The sequence below is a fragment of the Delphinapterus leucas genome, chromosome 1, assembly GCF_059928025.1.
Source record: "Delphinapterus leucas isolate spDelLeu-1000000601 "Yukka" chromosome 1, BTC_Dleu_Yukka2, whole genome shotgun sequence".
Classification (NCBI taxonomy): domain Eukaryota; kingdom Metazoa; phylum Chordata; class Mammalia; order Artiodactyla; family Monodontidae; genus Delphinapterus; species Delphinapterus leucas.
Genome location: NC_143129.1, coordinates 122,662,637 through 122,686,827, shown reverse-complemented (window position 1 = coordinate 122,686,827; position 24,191 = coordinate 122,662,637). Strand labels below are relative to the sequence as shown.

The 24,191-nt window shown below is 37.9% G+C and overlaps 1 protein-coding gene across 3 annotated transcripts in view; it reads left to right on the top strand.

The window, feature by feature from the left end:
* The window catches only part of NEXN (nexilin F-actin binding protein), a 71,426-nt gene that overhangs the window by 10,594 nt on the left and 36,641 nt on the right, over window positions 1–24,191 (top strand). For all 3 annotated transcript variants that reach the window (XM_089920705.1, XM_089920712.1, XM_022581026.3), the window contains exons 2-4: window positions 15,237–15,315; window positions 17,142–17,220; window positions 17,306–17,454. In XM_089920705.1, the coding sequence (XP_089776831.1) occupies window positions 15,289–15,315; window positions 17,142–17,220; window positions 17,306–17,454 (255 nt within the window). In that variant the 5' untranslated portion in view covers window positions 15,237–15,288. The remainder of the gene's footprint in view (window positions 1–15,236; window positions 15,316–17,141; window positions 17,221–17,305; window positions 17,455–24,191) is intronic.

The following is a 24,191-nucleotide window of genomic DNA, read 5'->3' as shown; positions in this document are numbered from 1 at the left end:
GAAATAATAAAAAATTAAAGATGATAGATTAGACTGATACATCTAAGATGTTTAATATAAAATATTTAAATTTATGCCAGATACATCTAGCAACTAGAAAATCTAATATATCTAGAAAATCTAAACACATTTTGAGATGTCAGAGACTGAAGGAAAAAAAATCCATGCTTAGGTTGAAGTGCAGAAAATCACCATTTCTATTTATTGTTAGTTTGGAAAAATACTTCATTGGGAAAGAAGTGGCTTAAGAATTGTCTTGGAGATGGAAACAAGCATTGAATGTATTTGTCGAGGTGGGAGGTTGAAGGAATGGAAGAAGACAAGGTAAATCAGAGAGGCTAAGGGAACCTGCAAAAGGGCCTAACAAGCCCAGGTAAGAATTTCGGTTCTGGTGCATGATGCACTGGGCAGTTTATATCCTCAGAGCTGAGTGATAGACCAGAGTTAAGGAGCACAGAGCAGTAGAGAAGGCAGTAGCCGAGTTGATGAAGGTAGAAAGAATGGCAAGCTGTTACCTTATTAGAAATCAAAAGAATCATGGCTAGAAGTTACTCTCGAACTTTTAAAACCTCATTATAGGGACTTCCCTGGCAGTCCAGTGGTTAAGACTCCACACTTCCACTGCAGGGTTGCAGCTTCAATCCCTGGTGTTGGGGAGCTAAGATCCCCCATGCCACGTGGTGAGGCAAAAAAAAAAGAAAGAAAAAAAAGAAAGAAAAAGAAAACCTCATTTTACTAATATGTAATGTGTACTTAAAATCATTATTCTGATTTGCAAATGAAGCAACTGACAAAGGATTAATCTCCAAAATATACATGCAGCTCAATATCAAAAAAACAAACAACCCCATCCAAAAATGGGCAGAAGACCTAATAGACATTTCTCCAAAGAAGATATACAGATTGCCAACAAACACGTGAAAAGATGCTCAGCATCACTAATCATTAGAGAAATGCAAATCAAAACTACAATGAGGTATCACCTCACACCAGTCAGAATGGCCATCATCAAAAAATCTAGAAACAATAAATGCTGGAGAGGGTGTGGAGAAAAGGGAATCCTCCTGCACTGCTGGTGGGAATGTAAATTGATACATCCACTATGGAGAACAGTATGGAGGTTCCTTAAAAAACTAAAAAAAGAACTACCATATGACCCAGCAATCCCACTACTGGGCATATACCCTGAGAAAACCATAATTCAAAAAGAGTCATATACCACAGTGTTCATTGCAGCACTATTTACAATAGCCAGGATGTGGAAGCAACCTAAATGTCCATCGACAGATGAATGGATAAAGAAGATGTGGCACATATATACAATGGAATATTAGCCATAAAAAGGAAGGAAATTGAGTTATTTGTAGTGAGTTGGATGGACCTAGAGCCTGTCATACAGAGTGAAGTAAGTCAGAAAAACAAATACCATATGCTAACACATATACATGGTATCTAGAAAAATGGTACTGATGGACCTAGTGGCAGGGCAGGAATAAAGACACAGACATAGAGAACGGACTTGAGGACACAGTGGGGAAAGGGGAGGCTGGGACGAAGTGAGAGAGTAGCACTGACATATATACACTACCAAATGTAAAATAGGTAGCTAGCGGGAAGCAGCCACATAGCACAGGGAGATCAGCTGGTGCTTCGTGATGACCTAGAGGGGTGGGGTAGGGAGGGTGGGAGGGAAGTCCAAGAGGGAGGGGATATATGTATATGTATAGCTGATTCACTTTTGTACAGCAGAAGCTAACACAACATTGTAAAGTAATTATGCTCCAATAAAGAAGTATAAAAAAATCATTATTTTGATAATATGTACCAGTTAAGAACTTCGAAGAGACTGCATTAAAAAAGCTTTCCTATAGCAACTGAGGTAACTTTATGTACTCACCACATTGGATTCTGGTACCTATTGTAAAGTTTTAATAATTCAGAAATGTTTATCAGCATTCTGAAGGAGAGAAAACTATTAAAGTGAATACTTTGAATTTTATAGCTTCTCATTTTGTAAGTTTATTAATCAAAATAATGATCCATATGAATAGTAAATATATATGAGTATTTCTAGTAAGGATTATTATGTGAAATTGAAGGAAGGCCTGGGACCTCTGTGCTAAATAAAGCAGCAAATTCCACATGAGTTTATAGACTAGTAGGTGAAATGTTGACTAATAATATATGTAAAAAGCATGAAAGTGGGAGGAGTTGATAAAATGATCAAAGATTGAATGGGTATTTGGAATTTGAGAATCTGTTTCCAAAACATTAATTTGAAAATCTTTTGTTAAGTGTTCGATAGCATATTTTAAAATGTAGTATTGACGGTTTATTAAGGGAATAAAAGTTGAGTCAGAGGAATGGAATCTTTTAGAGTTCCTGGTTTTGATGATTACTACATGGATATTGAAAACCTTTCCATGATGGCTTTTGGGATTTATTTTAAATTATAATTTATTATTTAACAAGCATGGAGCTAGGCACTAGAAAGGAACCAATCCTCTGTATTGTGGGAAAGGACCATAAAGTCTACCAGATGTACAGATGAAAGTCTGGGTGGAATTAAGAGTATTGCAGAATGTAGACTGAGAATGGAAGTCATTGACCTTAGGCATCTAATGGGAAGTTTGGGGTATGGGTGTGTGCTGGTTTTCAATTCTGTATCAAGTACGGTTGATGTTAGAACCATACCGGTGTCTACAGATAGCAAGGCAGACTGAACCATTAAAAATCCTGTTCCGAGGCTTTTGTTCAGAGTTTTGGCCAAGAGACTGTTAATAACGTGAGAATAGGGAGAGCACCTGTCTATTCAGTGCTGCATTTCTCAATGTCTGGCAGAATGCCTGGCACATAATAGATGCTTAATAAATATTTTTGTAATGAACGGTGTGTTCTATTTATATTATAGTCCGGCATAATGATAATCATAGAGTCATACATTATATCCCAACAATCCTTAACTGTTTATAAAGTGCTTCCTCTTGAAGTTGGCAGGATTTACTTATTCAGTAAACAATTATTATATATGTCTTCGATGTACCAGGCACATGCTAAATACTATGGATCCAGTGGTGTATAAAATACAGTCTCTACTCTCAGAAAGCTTACTTTCTGGTAGAGGAGGTGGTCAAGAAAGTCCTTTATTACCATACATTGTGGTAAATGCCACAGTTAGGGTAAGCATGGGGGTGCTACAGAAACACACACAGGAAAAGCACCTAACCCAGTCTCGTGGAGGCAAGGAAGGCTTCCTGGAGAAAAGTGACAGTTTATCTAAGAACTAAAGGATGAGTAGGAGTTAGCTAAGAGAATAAGAGAATGAGTAGAACATCAAGCTGGGGGAACTAGCTGTGTGAGGGCTCAGGTGTGCCAGTATTTCAGTATGGGCGATGGAGGGAGGTATGGAGAGAGATGAGACCAGAGAGGTAATTTAAACGACGAAAGTGTATTAACTCACTGAAGAAAAAGTGTAGAGTCAGAAGAAAGGGGCAAAGACTGAAACGACGGGGCAGACAACACTGACAAAGTGTAGAGAGGCAAAGAAGCCCTCAGAGGAGCAGAGAAGGAATGGTCAGAGACATGAACAGGGAGAGAAATGGTGTCATGAGCCAAGTGAAGGCTCATGAGACGGATTTCAAGAATGAAGGATTGGGACTTCCCTGGTGGTCCAGTGGTAAAGAATCCGCCTTCCAATGCAGGGGGACGTGGGTTCGATCCCTGACCCCTGGTCGGGGAACTAAGATCCCACATGCCACGGGGCAACTAAGCCCGCATGCCACAACTACTGAGCTTGCACACCTCAGTGAGAGAGCCCACGTGCCACAAACTACAGAGCCCATGTGCTCCGGAGCCCACGCACCACAACTAGAGAGAGAAAAACCTGTTCACCACAACAAACAGCCTGCATCGCAACGAAAGATCCCGCACGCTGCAACGAAGACCCCGCATACCGCAACTAAGACCTGACGCAGCCAAAAGAAGATAAATAAATATTTAAAAAATAGAATGGGGCTTCCCTGGTGGTGCAATGGTTAAGAATCCGCCTGCCAATGCAGGGGACATGGGTTTGAGCCCTGGTCCGGGAAGATCCCACATGCCGCGGAGCAACTCATGTGCGCCACAACTACTGAGCCTGCGGTGTACAGCCCGCGAGCCACAACTGCTGAGCCCACCAGCCACAACTACTGAAGCCTGCTCACCTAGAACCCGTGCTCCGCAACAAGAGAAGCCACCGCAGTGAGAAGCCCGCGCACCACAACGAAGAGTAGCCCCCGCTCGCCACAACTAGGGAAAGCCTGTGCGCAGCAATGAAGACCCAACACAGACATAAATAAATAAATAAATAAATAAATTTGGTTTAAAAAAAAGAATGAAGGAGTGACTGAGAGTGTCAGATGTAGCAAAGAGGTTCAGAAGGCAGGAAATGTCCATTTTATTTGACAATATGAGAAAAGTATTACTATGCCTAATTTACATGTAAAACTGAAGTTCACAGAAGTTAACTGGCTTGCCCAGGACCATACATCTAATAAATGACCTCATCCAAGTTTTCTGGCTCCAACTCCAGTACTTCTTCCATAGTCATTGTCTTTTGTTTTTGTTTTTGTTTTGGCCATGCTGCACGGCTTACGGGATCTTAGTTCCCTGACCAGGGATCGAACCCGGGCTCAGGTCAGTGAAAGCGCCGAGTTCTAACCACTGGACAGCCAGGGAATTCCTACCATCATTGTCTTATTGTGTTAGAAACGTCAACAATTAACTGAGAAAGTATCAGGATATATTTATAATTCTAAATTCTACAAAGGTCCTTAAGCAGCAAAAGTTCTAGGAGAATATTTTGGAAGATTTCAAATTATATTTGTATGAACCTTTTATCAAATTTAAAAATACACAGGTTTGTACATTTTTGTGTGAGAGAAGTCATGAAAAGTTATGACAAGATCAAACCTGTATATGTCATTTGTTCTGAAATTTTAATTTCATAATACACATTCCACCACCTGTAATTATGATCATTTATTGATACATATTGAGCAGCTTAGTCCACGGCATGGTCCCTAGTTGGCTGATAGAAGAGAAGGAGGTAGTTTGGGCAGGGTTGAAGGTGACGGTGCCCTTCTGGCAGGAAGGGCATGAGTATTTAGGACATTGTGGAGTTAGGATGGAGAGAGGGTACTAGGAGGCAGAAAGGAGAGGATTTAAGGAAACGGAAACATTTTCAGCTGCAGTTTAGAGTGCGTTATGGCTCCATTCCTTGACTAAAGTTCACCGTCTATGACTCCCTTTCACAGGAATTTCTCCTATGGGTTTATGGTTTAGTGTTGAGATTCACTAAAATGTGTGACATTCAACTAGTTTTTAAACGTTTCACAGAGTCTTTGTCATGACTTTGTTGATGTCAATTAATACTTTAAAAAGCCTTCATAAAACCAAAATTCTCACAGTCACTAAACAAATAAAAGTGAATTTGGTTACCCTAGGAGTACATTGTTAAATAATGTTCTGTTACATTAGCGATTCAGAAGCCTTTTGTACTCTCGGCAATTTAGCAGAATGATGAGATATATCATTGTGTTTCTTAATCAAGAGAATAACATACATGTGAATATTGTTACTGGATTCTTCACTGTCATTAGTTACAGCAATAGGAGTGCTGCTTGCATGTTGCTGACTTAGGCACTTTAAAAATCAGAGACCAAACAGTCCCTAACTTTATCATACATGAATGAGTTTACTAAATGAATTCTAAACCACAACCAGCTGAGAGAGCAGCATTTCATTCAATACCTGGGAATCCTTTAATAACCTCACTGTGTGTTTTGCTTAACTCCAAGTAATTCTAAGAGAATAACTGCTAGCATGTATCACTTTAAAAGGAAATAAACTACTTAAATAAAAACTCTGTGCTGCTCACATAAGGCAAAATACCTGCTTCTCACTTACCCAGCACCATGGTCTGCTGCCAGTTGCCAGCTAAATATTACGAATTCACTAAATGTGGAGAATACTGTTAGTAATGTCTTTTTAGCTTCCAACATGTTTCTACTGCTCGGAATTGTGGTTCTCAGATAACTGGATTAAGGGCTATGTAGATTACATAAGAAGGTAAAAGCTTATAAGCTGGCTGGTATTCCCATACAAAACAATTGCGCTGCTTTCTTGGCATCAGCATAATACAGTGGGGAAGAATGCAGACTCAGTAGTCACACTGCCTGTTTCTGTCCTGTGTCCACCACTCATTAGTTGTGTGGTCTTTGACAAGTTACTTGACTTTTCAGAGACTCAGTTTTTTGTATCAATTTCCATAAGACTTCAAATCCTATTACATAAACTCCGAGACATTGTTCTCATATTAATATTTTAAGAAATTTTAAGTTACTGAGCTTGGAAAGGTTTTTGAGAGAGGGTTTTATGATAGTATTTACTTTAAAGGGTTATTGTGGGAAATAAATGAAATAATGCTTATTAACCAGTTGGCACATTACCTAGCACATAGTAAAGGCTCAATAAATACTAGCTAGGATTATTATCATCATAAATTATTCATATTGTGATCAAAGGAATTATTAGTGAGATAGTGGGTTTAGATAAGGCAATACATCAATGACTGTGGCACAGAGTTCTTTCCTGTGAAGTTAATAAACCAAATGTAGTCAAATTTATACCTTTAACCTGGTTTAGCACAGAAGGACAACTGAGTTAGCAATGGAAACACGCTGTTGTTCTACCAGGCAGAGTCATGCCTTTTAAAAATTATCTATAAATCCTACAAATATTTATCTGTTGATTTTGAATTTTCTTCTTCAACATAAAACTATGCAAGAGATATGGGTCCTATGGGTTTTCAATCTACACCTTAAAAGACAGTCCTATGATGCAAAAAGCTAATAAACTTATTTTGCTACAATTTTTTTATCCTCAAAATGCAGAACAGAGAGAACTCTTGGCAAAGAATAACTTGCTTGTACTTTAACCAAAAACGTTAAAGTTAGTACTATTCAAATTTCCACAGACTTTCAAAAAGAGAGCTCAGAATACTGAAATGACATTTTAAAAATTTTTTCAAAAATATTTATTTACTTGGCTGTGCCAGGTCTTAGTTGCGGCACATGGGATATTCGTTGCCACGTGCAGGATCTTCTTGCGGTATGCGGGATCTTTTTTAGTTGTGGGTTGCGGGATCTTTGGTTGCGGCATGCAAACTCTTAGTTGCGGGCATGTGGGATCTAGTTCCCTGACCAGGGATCAAACCCAGGCCCCCTGCATTGGGAGTGCAGAGTCTTAGCCTCTGGACCACCAGGGAAGTCCCTGAAATAACATTTAAAAAACCATTTTAAGTGGTTTTGCTCATACTAAATTTTAAAAAATCAATCTCATTTTATTCTGAATCTATAAATAGGTCAAGATATAATTTGAAGATTTTTAAAAAATTAGATGACGAGGGCTAGCTGATCCATGTATTCTCCAGGATTACTCTTGACAGGCTAATTCTTCACTGTCACCAAGCCACACAATTTTCTTTTATTTCACCAGGAAAAAAAGGCTTCCTGAAATTCCCTCTGGCCAATTAATTCAGCTAAAATTATCAGTCCCTATAATCCCATGTGAGATGATCAAATTTTCATCATACCCTGTGGTATTACTCTTTTAAATTGCACAAATAATATGTTAATGTGCTCACTAGCAGGGGAAATGTTGGTTTTTACTGAAAAGGGTAAATTGTGGTGAGGGAGACTGAGTAATGAAATTAATCAAACTTATTGATACCCACTAATGGTAGGTATTATTCTTGAGATATCTAATCCTAACTAGGAAGCAGCAGAGTTGGAATTTAGATTTAGGTCTGATTATCAAATTTTAGTAATCAAAGTGTGAGGTGATGAAGGCTTGTATTAGTATGGGGGCAGTGAAAATAGTCAAGTAATATATAACAGCAAATTTGAAAATAACATTCACAAATCATGACAATCTATTAAAATTTAGGAGATACAGAAGAAGAATGAAAGCTTGAGAAGCTATGAGAATGAAGACTAGGTTTTATTAGTTATACAAGAAGAAATATCTTATAGGTAACTCTAGATATGATACAGTGGCTCAGGTAAGACAACAGAACTAGAGCTGCTTGTTATTTTTATCTCAGGCACATAGATTACTCAAGCCTTGGTTAATGATACTCTCATTCATGCATGACCTCCTTTTATTAGGTAATTATTGTTAATAATGTAATGAGCACCCACAGACCCACTAAACAACCAAAGTTAGGATTTGTTAATAATTACATGGAATCTTGTCCAACCCACTCCTATCATATTGTCTCCTCCTACAAAGAAAACTTTGGCCCTAGACGGCTTCACTGGGAAGTTCTTGCAAACATTTAAGGAAAAAATAATACCAAGCCTGCATGAACTCTTACAGAAAACTAAAGAAGAGGAAATACTTCCCAACTCATTCTATGAGAACAGTATTACTCTGTTAACAAAAGCAGACATTACAAGAAAATAAAACTGCAGACTAATATGCCTTATAAACATGGATGCACAAGTGCTTAACAAAATTTTATCAAATTGAATTATCAGTATGTTGAAAGAATAATGCATCATGACTAAATGAAATTTATCCTAGGAATATAAAGTCTATTTAAGGGACTTCCCTGGTGGTGCAGTGGTTAAGACTCTGCACTCCCAATGCAAGGGACCCAGGTTCGATCCCTGGTTGGGGAACTAGATCCCACATGCCTGCTGCAACTAAGAGTTCACGTGCCACAGTTAAGGAGCTGGCGAGCCGCAACTGAGGAGCCTGCAAGCTGCAACTAAGTAGCCCACCGGCCGCAAGTAAGGAACCTGAGAGCCTCAACTAAGGAGCACGCCTGCTGCAACTAAGATAAATTAATTAATATATAATTAATTAATTAAATTAATATATATAATTGGGTGCAACCAAATTAATAAATAAAATAACAACAATAATAAATAAACACATTAAAAAATGAAGTCTATTTAACATTTGAAAATTAATGTAATTCACCATAATGAAAATTAAAATCATATGATTACTTCATAGACATAGAAAAGGCATTAAATTAAATACAACATCCGTTCCTGAAATTACTCCACCACAATAGGAATAGAAAAGAACTTCATCTGAAATAGGGCATCTAAGAAAAATCTATAGTTAAAAATCAGGGCTTCCCTGGTGGCGCAGGGGTTGAGAGTCCGCCTGCCGATGCAGGGGACGTGGGTTTGTGCCCCAGTCCGGGAAGATCCCACATGCCGCGGAGCAGCTGGGCCCGTGTGCCATGGCAGCTGAGCCTGCGCATCCGGAGCCTGTGCTCTGCAACGGGAGAGGCCACAACAGTGAGAGGCCCGTGTACCGCAAAAAAAAAAAAAAAAAAATCATACTTAATGGTAAAAGACAGAACATTTTCCCCCTAAGATCAGGAACAAGGCAAAAATGTCTGTCCTCACTACTTCTTCTTTTTCTTCTTCTTCTTTTAAATATTGGACTATAGTTGATTTACAATTTTGTGTTAGTTTCAGGTGTACAGCAAAGTGATTCAGTTGTACATATACATACCTCTAATCTTTTTCAAATTCTTTTCCCATTTAGGTTATTACAGAATATTGAGTAGAGTTCCCGGTGCTATACAGTAGGTCCTTGTTGGTTCCTTTCACTGCTTCTATTTCACATTGTACTGGAGAGTCTAGCTAGTACAATCAGGCCAGAAAAAGAAATAAAAGACATCCAGATTGGAAAGTAAAAGTTAGAACTGTGTTCACAGATGATATAATCGTCTATGTGGAAAATCTGATGGAATCTACAATAAAGTAATAAATTACATCAGCAGGGTAACAGGATATAGAATCAGAATACAAAAATAAGTTCTGGACTTCCCTGGTGGCACAGTTGTTAAGAATCCGCCTGCCAATACAGGGGACACAGGTTTGATCCCTGGTCTGGGAAGATCCCACATACCGCGGAGCAACTAAGCCCGTGCACCACAACTACTGAAGCCCACGCACCTAGAGCCCATGCTCCGCAACAAGAGAAGCCACTGCAGTGAGAAGCCTGCGCACCACAACAAAGAGTAGCCTCTGCTCGCCGCGAATAGAGAAGTTCTTCCGTGCGCAGCAATGAAAACCCAACACAGCACACCCGCCCCCCCAAAAAGTTGTATTTCTATATACTAGCAACAGACAATCATCAATTGAAATGTAAAAAACAGCATTTACAATAGCATCAATAAACATGAAATTATTTAGAGATAAATCTCACAGAAGATGTGGAAGACCTGCACAGTGAAAACTATAAAACATGTCTGAGAAAAAATTGTAGAAGATGTAACTAACTGAATCAAGAGATATACTGTATTCATAGATCAAAAGACTCAACATTATTAAGATGTGAATTCTCCTCAAATCCATCTACAGTTTTCAACACAATCCCAATGAATATCACAGCAGGCGTTTTTACAGAAATTGACAATCTGATTCTAAAATTTGTATGTGAATACAAAGGACTTAGAATAGCCAAAACAAGTTTGAAAAAGAAGGGTCAGAGTTACACTACCCTTTTCTTTTTCTTTTATTTTTATTTTTTTATTTTTTTTGGCCGTGCCGCACGGCTTGCAGTATCTTAGTTCCCTGACCAGGGATCGAACCCAAACCCCAGCAGTGGAAGCATGGAGCCCTAACCACTGGACCACCAGGGAATTCTCTACACCACCTTTTTCATATCTCATTATATAGTACACTAATCCGGGACTTCCCTGGTGGTCCAGTGGTTAGGACTCCACGCTCCCAATGCAGGGGCCACAAGTTCGATCCCTGGTCGGGAACTAAGATCCTACATGCCCCATGGCATGACCAAGAAAAAAAAAAAAAGATTGTGGCATGGTGACTATAGTTAAAAACAAACAAACAAACGTAATATTGGCATCAAGAGAGACAGATAAATTGATGGAACAGAATGGAGGGTCCAAAAATAGACCAACATATGTATATGGTCAATTGATTTTTTTCTTTTTCTGTTTTTTTTTTTTTTGCTGTACGCGGGCCTCTCACTGTTGTGGCCTCTCCCGTTGCGGAGCACAGGCTCCGGACACGCAGGCTCAGCGGCCATGGCTCACGGGCCTAGTCGCTCCGCGGCACGTGGGATCTTCGCGGACCGGGGCACGAACCCGTGTCCCCTGCATCGGCAGGCAGACTCTCAGCAACTGCGCCACCAGGGAAGCCCTGGTCAATTGATTTTTGACAAAGGTACAAAAGCATTTCAGTGGAGAAAGGGTAAGTTTTTTCTTTTTTTTTATTTTATAAATTTATTTATTTTTGGCTGCGTTGGGTCTTTTTTGCTGCGAGAGGGCTTTCTCTAGTTGTGGCGAGCGGGCGCTGCTCTTCGTTGCGGTGCGCATGCTGATCAGTGCAGTGGCTTCTCTTCTTGCGGAGCGCCGGCTCTAGGCATGTGGGCTTCAGTGGTTTCAGCTCACGGGCTCAGTAGCTGTGGCTCACGGGCTCTAGAATGCGGGCTTAGTAGTTGTGGCGCACGGGCTTAGTTGCTCCGTGGCATGTGGGATCTTCCTGGTCCGGGGCTCGAACCCATGTCCCCTGCATTGACAGGCGGATTCTTAAGCACTAAGCCACCAGCGAAGCCCGGATAAGTTTTTTCAATAAATGGCCCTGGAAAAATTGTTTTCCCACATACAAAAAAAAAAAAAAAGAGAGAACTTGCACCATATACAAAAATTAACTGAAAATGGATCAAAGACCTAAATGCAAAACCTAAAACTATAAAACTTGTAGAAGAAAATGTAGGATAAATTATCTTTGGGTTCTTTGTGCCAGTACAACCCCAAAAGCACATTCCATAAAAGAAAAAAATTGATAAAATGGACTTTATAAAAATGAAGAACTTCTCTTCAAAAGACACTGTTAGGGCTTCCCTGGTGGCACAGTGGTTGGGAGTCCGCCTGCCGATGCAGGGGACACGGGTTCATGCCCCCGGGAGGATCCCACATGCCGCGGAGCGGCTGGGCTCGTGAGCCACAGCCGCTGGGCCTGCGCGTCCGGAGCCTGTGCGCCGCAGCGGGAGAGGCCACAGCAGTGAGAGGCCCGCATACCGCAAAAAAAAAAAAAAAAAAAAAAAAAATTGGCTTGTGTTTTGACAAGCCAAAGAGTGGGAGAAAAATCTTCCTATTCATACATCTGATATATGTCTTGTACCTAGAATATACAAAGTACTCTCAAAACTTAGTAATGGGAAAATAAACAACCAAGTAATGGGCAAAAGATTTAAACAGATACCTTCACCAAAGAATATTTATAGATAGAAAAGAAACATATGAAAAAATGTTCAATATCATTAGGTATTAGGGAAATGTTAAAACCATAATATGATGTCACTACACACATTTAGAATGTCTAAAATTAAGAAGACGATACCAAGTGTTGATCAAGATGTAGAGAAAGTATAGCTCTTGTACACTATTGGTGGGAAGATAAAATGGTACAACCGCTTGGAAAACAGCTTGGCAGTTTCTTAAAAAGTTAAACATACATTTACCATAAGGCCTAGCCATTATACTTTATTTATTTACCCAGGAGAAATAAAAAAGCATATGTCCACACAAAGACTTGTACGTGAATATTCATACCAGCTTTATTTTTTTTTAAGAAGGAGACTATTTTTTAATTAATTTTTAAAATTTATTTATTTTTGGCTGCACTGGGTCTTCGTTGCTGTGCGTGGGCTTTCTTTAGTTGCCGTGAGTGGGGGCTATTCTTCACTGCGGTGTGCGGGCTTCTCTTGTTGCGGCTCACAGGCTCTAGAGCGCAGGCTCAGTAGTTGCGGCACACGGGCTTAGTTGCTCCATGGCATGTGGGATCTTCCCAGACCAGGGCTTGAACCCATGTCCCCTGAATTGGCAGGCAGATTCTCAACCACTGCGCCACCAGGGAAGCCCAATACCAGCTATATTTGTAATAGTAAGTGGAAACAACCTAAATGTCCATCCACAGATGAATGATTAACAGTGGTTAACTCTGGTATATTCATACAATGGAATAAAATTCAGTAATAAAAAGAAATGAACTATTGATATATGCAACAACATGGATGAATCTCAAAATAATTATGCATGGTGAAAGAAGCCAAACAATAGAGTATATACTTGGATGATTCCATTTATAGAAATTTTAAACTAATCTGCAGTGACAGAAAGCATATCTGCCTAGGGATGGAGGTGGGAAAGGCTAGAAGAAAAGGGAGGTTAAAGGGGGTCTGAGAAAACTTTTGGGTGTAATGTGTATATTCATATCTTTTTTTGGCCATGCTGCATGGCTTGAGGGATCTTAGTTCCCCAACCAGGGATTGAAGCCAGGCTACAGCAGTGAAAGCACCAAGTTCTAACCACTGGACCACCAGGGAATCCCTACATATATATATATATATTTTTTTAATATTTATTTATTTATTTAATTTTTATGACTGCATCTAGTCTCAGTTGTGGCGCATGGGATCTTCTTGCGGTGAGTGGGCTTCTCTCTAGTTGTGGCGTGCGGGTTTTCTCTTCTCTAGCTGTGGCGCTTGGGCTCCAGAGCACGTGGGCTCTGTAGTTTGCAGCACGTGGGCTCTAGTTGAGGCACGCGAGCTCAGTAACTGTGGCACGCAGGATTAGTTGCCCCACGGCATATGAGATCTTAGTTCCCAACCAGGGATCGAACCCGCATCCCCTGCATTGGAAGGCAGATTCTTTACCACTGGACCACCAGGGAAGTCCCCCTATATATATATATATATATATATATATATATATATATATATATATATATATATATATTTATATCATGATTGTGGTGATGGTGTCATGGGTATATACATATGTCAGAACTTATCAAATTGTGCACTTTCAAAAAGTATAACTTATTGTATGTCTGTTATACCTTAAAATTTTTTTAATTAAAAGTTTAAAGCCAATAGATAAAATTCTAAAAATTATTCAATTAATAGAGAAGTAGGCAGAAAAAGAATAATAGAGGAGCAAAAAAGAGGGGCAAACAATAAACAAATAGTAAAATGGTAGGCTTGAGTCCATTCATATACATAGTTACCTTAAATGTTAATGGGCTAAACACTGCAATTAAAAGATATTATCAGAATTTAATTTTTAAAAATGCAAGATCCAATTATATGCTGTGTCCAAGAGATGTGCTTTACATATAAAGGGATAAATAGGTTGAAAGTAAATGGCTAGAAAATTATACACCATGAAAACTAAAGAAAGTTGGTGTGGCTATTTTAATAACAGATAAATTCAAGACAATGAGATAAGAAGAGGGAAATTTCATACTGATGAAAGAGCCAATTCAAGAAGAAGATATTATAGTCATAACATATGCATTTTTAAAAGTTTGAAATTGCATAAAACAAAAATGACAGAATTAAAGGAATAGACAGGGACTTCCCTGGTGGTCCAGTGGTAAAGAATCCGCCTTACAATGCAGGGGACATGGGTTCGATCCCTGGTCAGGGAACTAAGATCCCACATGCCGCGGGGCAACTAAGTCCGTGCGCCACAACTGCTAAGCTCGCGTGCCTCAACTAGAGCCCACGTGCTGCAAACTACAGAGCCCACGTGCTCTGCAGCCCACGCGCCACAACTACAGAGCCCATGTGCCCTGGAGCCTGCGTGCCACAACTAGAGAAGAGAAAACCCACACACCACAATGAAGAGCCCGCGCTGCCACAAAAAGATCCCTCATGCCTCAACGAAGATCCCACATGCCTCAACTAAGACCGGACACAGCCAAAACTAAATAAAATAATAAAGGAGTAGAAAATTCCATATAGTTTAAGACTGATAGAACTAGGCCAAAAAAAATTTTTTTTAGTAAAGACATAGAAGACCTAAATAACACAATCAACCACCTTGGCCCCATTGATAATTATAGAATAATACATCCAATAACTGCAGAATACAAATTTTTTGCAAGGGTACTTGATACGTTCACTAAGTTATTCTGGGCTGTAAACTTACAAGAATCTTTTAACACCTTGCACCTTGTACCTTCTATACCCTGAATCTTGGGAAAAGCTGAGGGTTATTATAATTTATTACTTGCTTGGATGATGTCATTATTCTTTGAGGGGCAATTAACATGCTATTTCTCTTAAAAAATACACAGCATATTAAAAAATTAAGGCATTAAAATTCTTATTCAATACTAATATATTTTTTTCAGGTGCAAAAAATTACAAAGCTTCATAATCACCCCAAGACCGCATAGAGCAAACATGAATGATATTTCTCAAAAGGCTGAGGTAAGTCTTAAAAGTTAAAAAATGGGGGAATCATAGGGTTGACTGTAGAATTGCTGAAAAGGGCAACTGGCGGAAAGGTCATTCACAGAAGTTCATAGTGACATAGTGTCAAGATGTAAAACATAAGAAGAGGTAAAATTTACAGGCTGGTCTTGGGCCCAGTATTTTCGTTTGGATTCTTATCTAGGAAGCATGATTATTAAGTTTTGTGAGTGATAGTGAAGTGGATGTGATGTCTAGCATCTTGAGTAGATTTTAACATCTTGATAAATTTTAGAAGTTATTTTTTCAGTATTAAAAAAACAGAATTGATGTATATACTTTAAGGAGAAAGAGATAATTCACTCTCAGGTGAGGATCCTTCTTAGCTACTTCTTCTAGCATCTGCAATTAAACTTATCTTAGGCCTTTTTCTGGTTCTTGGCTGTTGTTACTGAGAATTGTAATAAGAAGAAATCAGTTGCTGACACCCCAAAATTATAAACTTTAAAAAACCTTAAAATGGCCAATGGTACCATAAGCAGAAAATAAAATAGGGGCTGGGTATGGCACAGATTAATTATGCAATTTGCCATTATCACTAGAAGAAAGGGTTTGGTGTTCTGAGGCAATGAAGTTTTATTTTCTGAAACTTCTTTTAGAGATCAGTTTAATTTTCAAAAAGATGAAAATAATTTGCTTTCCTGGTTTCAGATGGAGGAAAATCATTTCTCTAGTCTTTTAACAGATTCCTCCTTCTTTGGAAAGCTCTTTTGTTATTTAGGAATTTTCCTCTTAGGGCACCTCCTACTTGGAATGATGCAGCATTTTTACATATTTTCAACTTGGGTTTAAAGAAGTTCTAGATGGGCAGTATAGCAGTAGTAACAACAAAAATCACTGCTTGTGCACAAAGACCTTGGCTCACCTCAGCCACAAATGAGAAGTAAAGGCCTTCAGTTTTGCTGATATTAGATATGGAAACAAGCAAGAATTAGGCTTATGTGAATTAGTCTTAAACTTTTTGCTTTGTTTTCAACTTCATCTAACTTATTAAAATTAGTCTTGGTATCTTTTAAGCAAGAGATGTAAAATCTGAATCTTTAATGTAATGAAATAGGACAATAAAATACAGGTTGTTTTAAATTGGAATCCAGTCTTCAGTTTTTATATTTTGCTACCCTTCAGCTTCAGTGGAACACACCTACAAAATGGGACTTCTTTGCTTTATATTAATAACATTTTTACTCTCATATTTTCTGTAATTTCATTTTTCATACTTAGACTTTAGAAAGTATCTAATCAGATTCCGATTATACAAATAAAGGTTTCAAACTCAATTCTATCTATAGTCTGTTTCAATAAGTATTTCTTATATTGCTTATTCTGATCTACCTTTACCTAATTTCTTCCTTTCTTATTTTTCTAACTTTCTTCTCTTTATTTTCTTCTAATGAAGCTTCTGCTTTCTTCATCTAAACCTGTACCAAAAACCTATGTGCCAAAACTTGGCAAGGGTGATGTAAAGGATAAGTTTGAAGCCATGCAGAGAGCCAGGGAAGAAAGAAATCAAAGGAGATCTAGAACCGAAAAGCAAAGAAGAAAAGAACAATATATTAGAGAGAGAGAATGGAACAGGAGAAAGCAGGAGGTTATTTTATTTTATTTTATTCTCATGCAAATATTCATTTTCATCTTTTACATTTTATTTGTTATTCACATTAACCACATTTCATATTAACTATAATTAATATTTTCTGTGTTTATAAGCTAATTGCAAACTCTGCATATAATATGATCTAGTCTAAAGTTTGGATGTGTTCATATTAATTTATTTAACCATCTAGATTAAAGAAATGCTTGCTTCTGATGATGAGGAAGAGGTATCTTCTAAAGTAGAAAAGGCTTACGTCCCAAAGCTAACAGGTAAGACACTTGAGGGGCAAATTGTAAATAAAATTGCAAAAAAGGAAGCATAGCAAAATATCAAACATGTTTCATATATTCTTAGGAACTGTTAAAGGTAAATTTGCTGAAATGGAGAAACAAAGACAAGAGGAACAAAGGAAGAGAACAGAAGAGGAACGAAAACGCAGAATTGAGCAGGATATGTTAGAAAAGAGGAAGATACAACGTGAATTAGCAAAAAGGGCTGAGCAGGTATACACTAGATATTAATTTGGTATTTGCTTCAGAAACTAATTGTACAGAGTAAAACTAATCAGTATGCTGCCTAATCAAAATATTTTAATATAACATAAACCTATGAAATAGTAGCTAACATGGAAATAAGATCTTAAGCACAAATATTTAATATCAAATGCCTAGAAGGATAAGGGCAGAATGTGCCTATTTCAAGGTTGAATACTGAGATGACTTTTGTTATATACCATCTTATCATTCTCTCTGCATTCCTTACACTGTCCACATTCCTTATTTTTCTTGACACATTAGAGAATTTTACAAAGATATAAGGCAAGTTCACACATAAACTATCCACAAGCATATAACAAAATGCTGGTCTTTTAATAGCAATCAAAAAATACTTGCTGGTTATTATCAAACACAGGCTTAATTAGGATATCTTCCTACTCAATTATTTGAAACAAATTCAAGTCACATTTTATTCAATAATGGTATTATTAGCTAGCTTAGCTTTGTTTTTTAAGTTGGGGACGGTAGTAGAAGGGAGAAATGTGTGACAGTCATTTCCTTCATATAGCCATTACTGTTGCCCATAGCCACAGAGGACAAATTAGAGGGAGAAAAACATTATTACTATGATTTTATATAGTCTCTTAATGAACTTAGAATTCCCATATATTTTCTTCTCAGAGCATGAGACCTAAGAAGCTGGTAAGTATTTTAAAATACTCAAGAATCTGATCTAATTTCCAGAAAAAGCTAATCTCTCCAAATGATTCATGTGTGTAATGACATAGAAATTTGAAATTCTAATAGTCATAATTACATTTTATTAAGTAAAGAACTGGTCAATTCACAAAAATTTCTTTAATATATTGATATCTGTTTTATATTATAAACGATCTGTTGTCACAGAGACATAGAAAAAAGACACAGAAGACAGTTATATTGCTTATGTACTTTAACCTTGTCTACACTGTAGGATCAAAAGAGATGATCAATGTATTGAGCTTAACAAGACAATAATGGTATATCTCCTAGCGTTTTAAATAAGATTATATGAGTTAATAAATGCAAAGCACTTAGTACAGTGCCTTGTACAAAGTAAGTGGGCTATAAATAAATGTCTCACCTAAATAATGGTACATATAGATAAAATGTCATGAAATCATTTTAGTTTCTCCTCCTTCTGTCATCAGTATTTTAACAACTATCCTAACATCGTCTTCACAGTATATTGTCTTTCATAACCGTTTTTTTTCTGCTTTATTTATTTATTTAACATCTTTATTGGGGTATAATTGCTTTACAATGGTGTGTTAGTTTCTGCTTTATAACAAAGTGAATCAGTTATACATATACATATGTTCCCATATGTCTTCCCTCTTGCGTCTCCCTCCCTCCCACTCTCCCTATCCCACCCCTCCAGGCTGTCACAAAGCACCGAGCTAATATCCCTGTGCCATGCGGCTGCTTCCCACTAGCTATCTACCTTACTACGTTTGTTAGTGTGTATATGTCCATGACTCTCTCTCGCCCTGTCAAAGCTCACCCTTCCCCCTCCCCATATCCTCAAGTCCGTTCTCCAGTAGGTCTGTGTCTTTATTCCTGTCTTACCCCTAGGTTCTTCATGACTTTTTTTTTTCTTAAATTCCATATATATGTGTTAGCATACGGTATTTGTCTTTTTCTTTCTGACTTACTTCACTCTGTATGACAGACTCTAGGTCTATCCATCTCATTACAAATAGCTCAATTTCGTTTCTTTTTAAGGCTGAGTAATATTCCATTGTATATATGTGCCACATCTTCTTTATCCATTCATCCGATGATGGGCACTTAGGTTGTTTCCATCTCCGGGCTATTGTAAATAGAGCTGCAACGAACATTTTGGTACATGACTCTTTTTGAATTTTGGTTTTCTCAGGGTATATGCCCAGTAGTGGGATTGCTGGGTCATATGGTAATTCTATTTGTAGTTTTTTAAGGAACCTCCATACTGTTCTCCATAGTGGCTGAACCAATTCACATTCCCACCAGCAGTGCAAGAGTGTTCCCTTTTCTCCACACCCTCTCCAGCATTTATTGTTTCTAGATTTTTTGATGATGGCCATTCTGACTGGTGTGAGATGACATCTCATTGTAGTTTTGATTTGCATTTCTCTAATGATTAATGATGTTGAGCATCCTTTCATGTGTTTGTTGGCAATCTGTATATCTTCTTTGGAGAAATGTCTATTTAGGTCTTCTGCCCATTTTTGGATTGGGTTGTTTGTTTTTTTGTTATTGAGCTGCATGAGCTGCTTGTAAATTTTGGAGATTAATCCTTTGTCAGTTGCTTCATTTGCAAATATTTTCTCCCATTCTGAGGGTTGTCTTTTGGTCTTGTTTATGGTTTCCTTTGCTGTGCAAAAGCATTGAAGTTTCATTAGGTCCCATTTGTTTATTTTTGTTTTTATTTCCATTACTCTAGGAGGTGGGTCAGAAAGGATCTTGCTGTGATTTATGTCATAGAGTGTTCTGCCTATGTTTTCCTCTAAGAGTTTGATAGTTTCTGGCCTTACATTTAGGTCTTTAATCCATTTTGAGCTTATTTTTGTGTATGGTGTTAGGGAGTGATCTAATCTCATACTTTTACATGTACCTGCCAGTTTTCCCAGCACCATTTATTGAAGAGGCTGTCCTTTCTCCACTGTACTTTCCTGCCACCTTTATCAAAGATAAGGTGTCCATATGTGTGTGGGTTTATCTCTGGGCTTTCTATCGTGTTCCATTGATCTATCTTTCTGTTTTTGTGCCAGTACCATACTGTCTTGATTACTGTAGCTTTGTAGTATAGTCTGAAGTCAGGGAGCCTGATTCCTCCAGCTCCTTTTTTCGTTCTCAAGATTGCTTTGGATATTCGGGGTCTTTTGTGTTTCCATACAAATTGCGAAATTTTTTGTTCTAGTTCTGTGAAAAATGCCAGTGGTAGTTTGATAGGGATTGCATTGAATCTGTAGATTGCTTTGGGTAATAGAGTCGTTTTCACAATGTTGATTCTTCCAATGCAAGAACATGGTATATCTCTCCATCTATTTGTATCATCTTTAATTTCTTTCATCAGTGTCTTATAATTTTCTGCATACGGGTCTTTTGTCTCCTTAGGTAGGTTTATTCCTAGATATTTTTTTCTTTTTGTTGCAATGGTAAATGGGAGTGTTTTCTTGATTTCACTTTCAGATTTTTCATCATTAGTATATAGGAATGCCAGAGATTTCTGTGCATTAATTTTGTATCCTGCTACTTTACCAAATTCATTGATTAGCTCTAGTAGTTTTCTGGTAGCATCTTTAGGATTCTCTATGTATAGTATCATGTCATCTGCAAACAGTGACAGCTTTACTTCTTCTTTTCTGATTTGGATTCCTTTTACTTCCTTTTCTTCTCTGATTGCTGTGGCTAAAACTTCCAAAACTATGTTGAATAAGAGTGGTGAGAGTGGGCAACCTTGTCTTGTTCCTGATCTTAGTGGAAATGCTTTCAGTTTTTCACCATTGAGGATGATGTTTGCTGTGGGCTTGTCATATATGGCCTTTATTATGTTGAGGAAAGTTCCCTCTATGCCTACTTTCTGCAGGGTTTTTATCATAAATGGGTGTTGAATTTTGTCAAAAGCTTTCTGTGCATCTATTGAGATGATCATATGGTTTTTCTCCTTCAATTTGTTAATATGGTTTATCACATTGATAGATTTGCGTATATTGAAGAATCCTTGCATTCCTGGAATAAACCCCACTTGATCATGGTGTATGATCCTTTTAATGTGTTGTTGGATTCTGTTTGCTAGTATTTTGTTGAGGATTTTTGCATCTATGTTCATCAGTGATATTGGCCTGTAGTTTTCTTTCTTTGTGACATCCTTGTCTGGTTTTGGTATCAAGGTGATGGTGGCCTCGTAGAAGGAATTTGGGAGTGTTCCTCCCTCTGCTATATTTTGGAAGAGTTTGAGAAGGATAGGTGTTAGCTCTTCTCTAAACGTTTGATAGAATTCACCTGTGAAGCCTTCTGGTCCTGGGCTTTTGTTTGTTGGAAGATTTTTAATCACAGTTTCAATTTCAGTGCTTGTGATTGGTCTGTTCATATTTTCTATTTCTTCTTGTTTCAGTCTTGGCAGGTTGTGCATTTCTAAGAATTTGTCCATTTCTTCCAGATTGTCCATTTTATTGGCATAGAGTTGCTTGTAGTATTCTCTCATGATTTTTTTTATTTCTGCAGTGTCAGTTGTTACTTCTCTTTTTTCATTTCTAATTCTATTGATTTGAGTCTTCTCCCTTTTTTTCTTGATGAGTCTGGCTAGTGGTTTATCTATTTTGTTTATCTTCTCAAAGAACCAGCTTTTAGTTTTATTGATCTTGCTATCGTTTCCTTCATTTCTTTTTCATTTATTTCTGATCTGATTTTTATGATTTCTTTCCTTCTGCTAGCTTTGGGGTTTTTTTGTTCTTCTTTCTCTAATTGCTTGAGGTGCAAGGTTAGGTTGTTTATTCGAGATGTTTCCTGCTTCTTAAGGTGGGCTTGTATTGCTATAAACTTCCCCCTTAGAACTGCTTTTGCTGCATCCCATAGGTTTTGGGTCGTTGTGTCTCCATTGTCATTTGTTTCTAGGTATTTTTTTATTTCCTCTTTGATTTCTTCAGTGATCACTTCATTATTAAGTAGTGTATTGTTTAGCCTCCATGTGTTTGTATTTTTTACAGATCTTTTCCTGTAATTGATATCTAGTCTCATGGCGTTGTGGTCAGAAAAGATACTTGATACAATTTCAATTTTCTTAAATTTACCAAGGCTTGATTTGTGACCCAAGATATGATCTATCCTGGAGAATGTTCCATGAGCACTTGAGAAAAATGTGTATTCTGTTGTTTTTGGATGGCGTGTCCTATAAATATCAATTAAGTCCATCTTGTTTAATGTATCATTTAAAGCTTGTGTTTCCTTATTTATTTTCATTTTGGATGATCTGTCCATGGGTGAAAGTTGGGTGTTAAAGTCCCCTACTATGAATGTGTTACTGTCGATTTCCCCTTTTATGGCTGTTAGTATTTGCCTTATGTATTGAGGTGCTCCTATGTTGGGTGCATAAATATTTACAATTGTTATATCTTCTTCTTGGATCGATCCCTTGATCATTATGTAGTGTCCTTCTTTGTCTCTTGTAATAGTCCTTATTTTAAAGTCTATTTTGTCTGATATGAGAATTGCTACTCCAGCTTTCTTTTGGTTTCCATTTGCATGGAATATCTTTTTCCATCCCCTTACTTTCAGTCTGTATGTGTCTCTAGGTCTGAAGTGTGTCTCTTGTAGACCGCATATATAAGGGTCTTGTTTTTGTATCCATTCAGTCAATCTGTGTCTTTTGGTGGGAGCATTTAGTCCATTTACATTTAAGGTAATTATCGATATGTATGTTCCTATTCCCATTTTCTAAATTGTTTTGGGTTCGTTATTATAGGTCTTTTCCTTCTCTTATGTTTCTTGTCTAGAGAAGTTCCTTTAGCATTTGTTGTAAAGCTGGTATGGTGGTGCTGAACTCCCTCAGCTTTTGCTTGTCTGTAAAGGTTTTAATTTCTCCATCAAATCTGAATGAGATCCTTGCTGGGTAGAGTAGTCTTGGTTGCAGGTTTTTCTCCTTCATCACTTTCAGTATGTCCTGCCACTCCCTTCTGGCTTGTAGGGTTTCTGCTGAGAGATCAGCTGTTAACCTTATGGGGATTCCCTTGTGTGTTATTTGTTGTTTTTCCCTTGCTGCTTTTAATATGCTTTCTTTGTATTTAATTTTTGACAGTTTGATTAATATGTGTCTTGGCGTATTTCTCCTTGTATTTATCCTGTATGGGACTCTCTGTGCTTCCTGGACTTGATTAACTATTTCCTTTCCCATATTAGGGAAGTTTTCAACTATAATCTCTTCAAATATTTTCTCAGTCCCTTTCTTTTTCTCTTCTTCTTCTGGAACCCCTATAATTCGAATGTTGGTGCGTTTAATGTTGTTCCAGAGGTCTCTGAGACTGTCCTCAGTTCTTTTCATTCTTTTTTCTTTATTCTGCTCTGCAGTAGTTATTTCCACTATTTTATCTTCCAGGTCACTTATCCGTTCTTATGCCTCAGTTATTCTGCTATTGATCCCATCTAGAGTACTTTTAATTTCATTTATTGCGTTGTTCATCGTTGCTTGTTTCATCTTTATTTCTTCTAGGTCCTTGTTAACTGATTCTTGCATTTTGTCCATTCTATTTCCAAGATTTCGGATCATCCTTTCTATCATTATTCTGAATTCTTTTTCAGGTAGACTGCCTATTTCCTCTTCATTTGTTAGGTCTGGTGCATTTTTATCTTGCTCCTTCATCTGCTGTGTGTTTTTCTGTCTTCTCATTTTGCTTATCTTACTGTGTTTGGGGTCTCCTTTTTGCCGGCTGCAGGTTCGTAGTTCCCGTTGTTTTTGATGTCTGTCTCCAGTGGCTAAGGTTGTTTCAGTGGGTTGTGTAGGCTTCCTGGTGGAGGGGACTAGTGCCTGTGTTGTGGTGGACGAGGCTGGATCTTGTCTCTCTAGTGGGCAGGTTCACGTCTGGTGGTGTGTTTTGGGGTGTCTGTGGCCTTATTATGATTTTAGGCAGCCTCTCTGCTAATGGGTGGGGTTGTGTTCCTGTTTTGCTAGTTGTTTGGCATAGGTTGTCCAGCACTGTGGCTTGCTTGTCGTTGAGTGAAGCTGG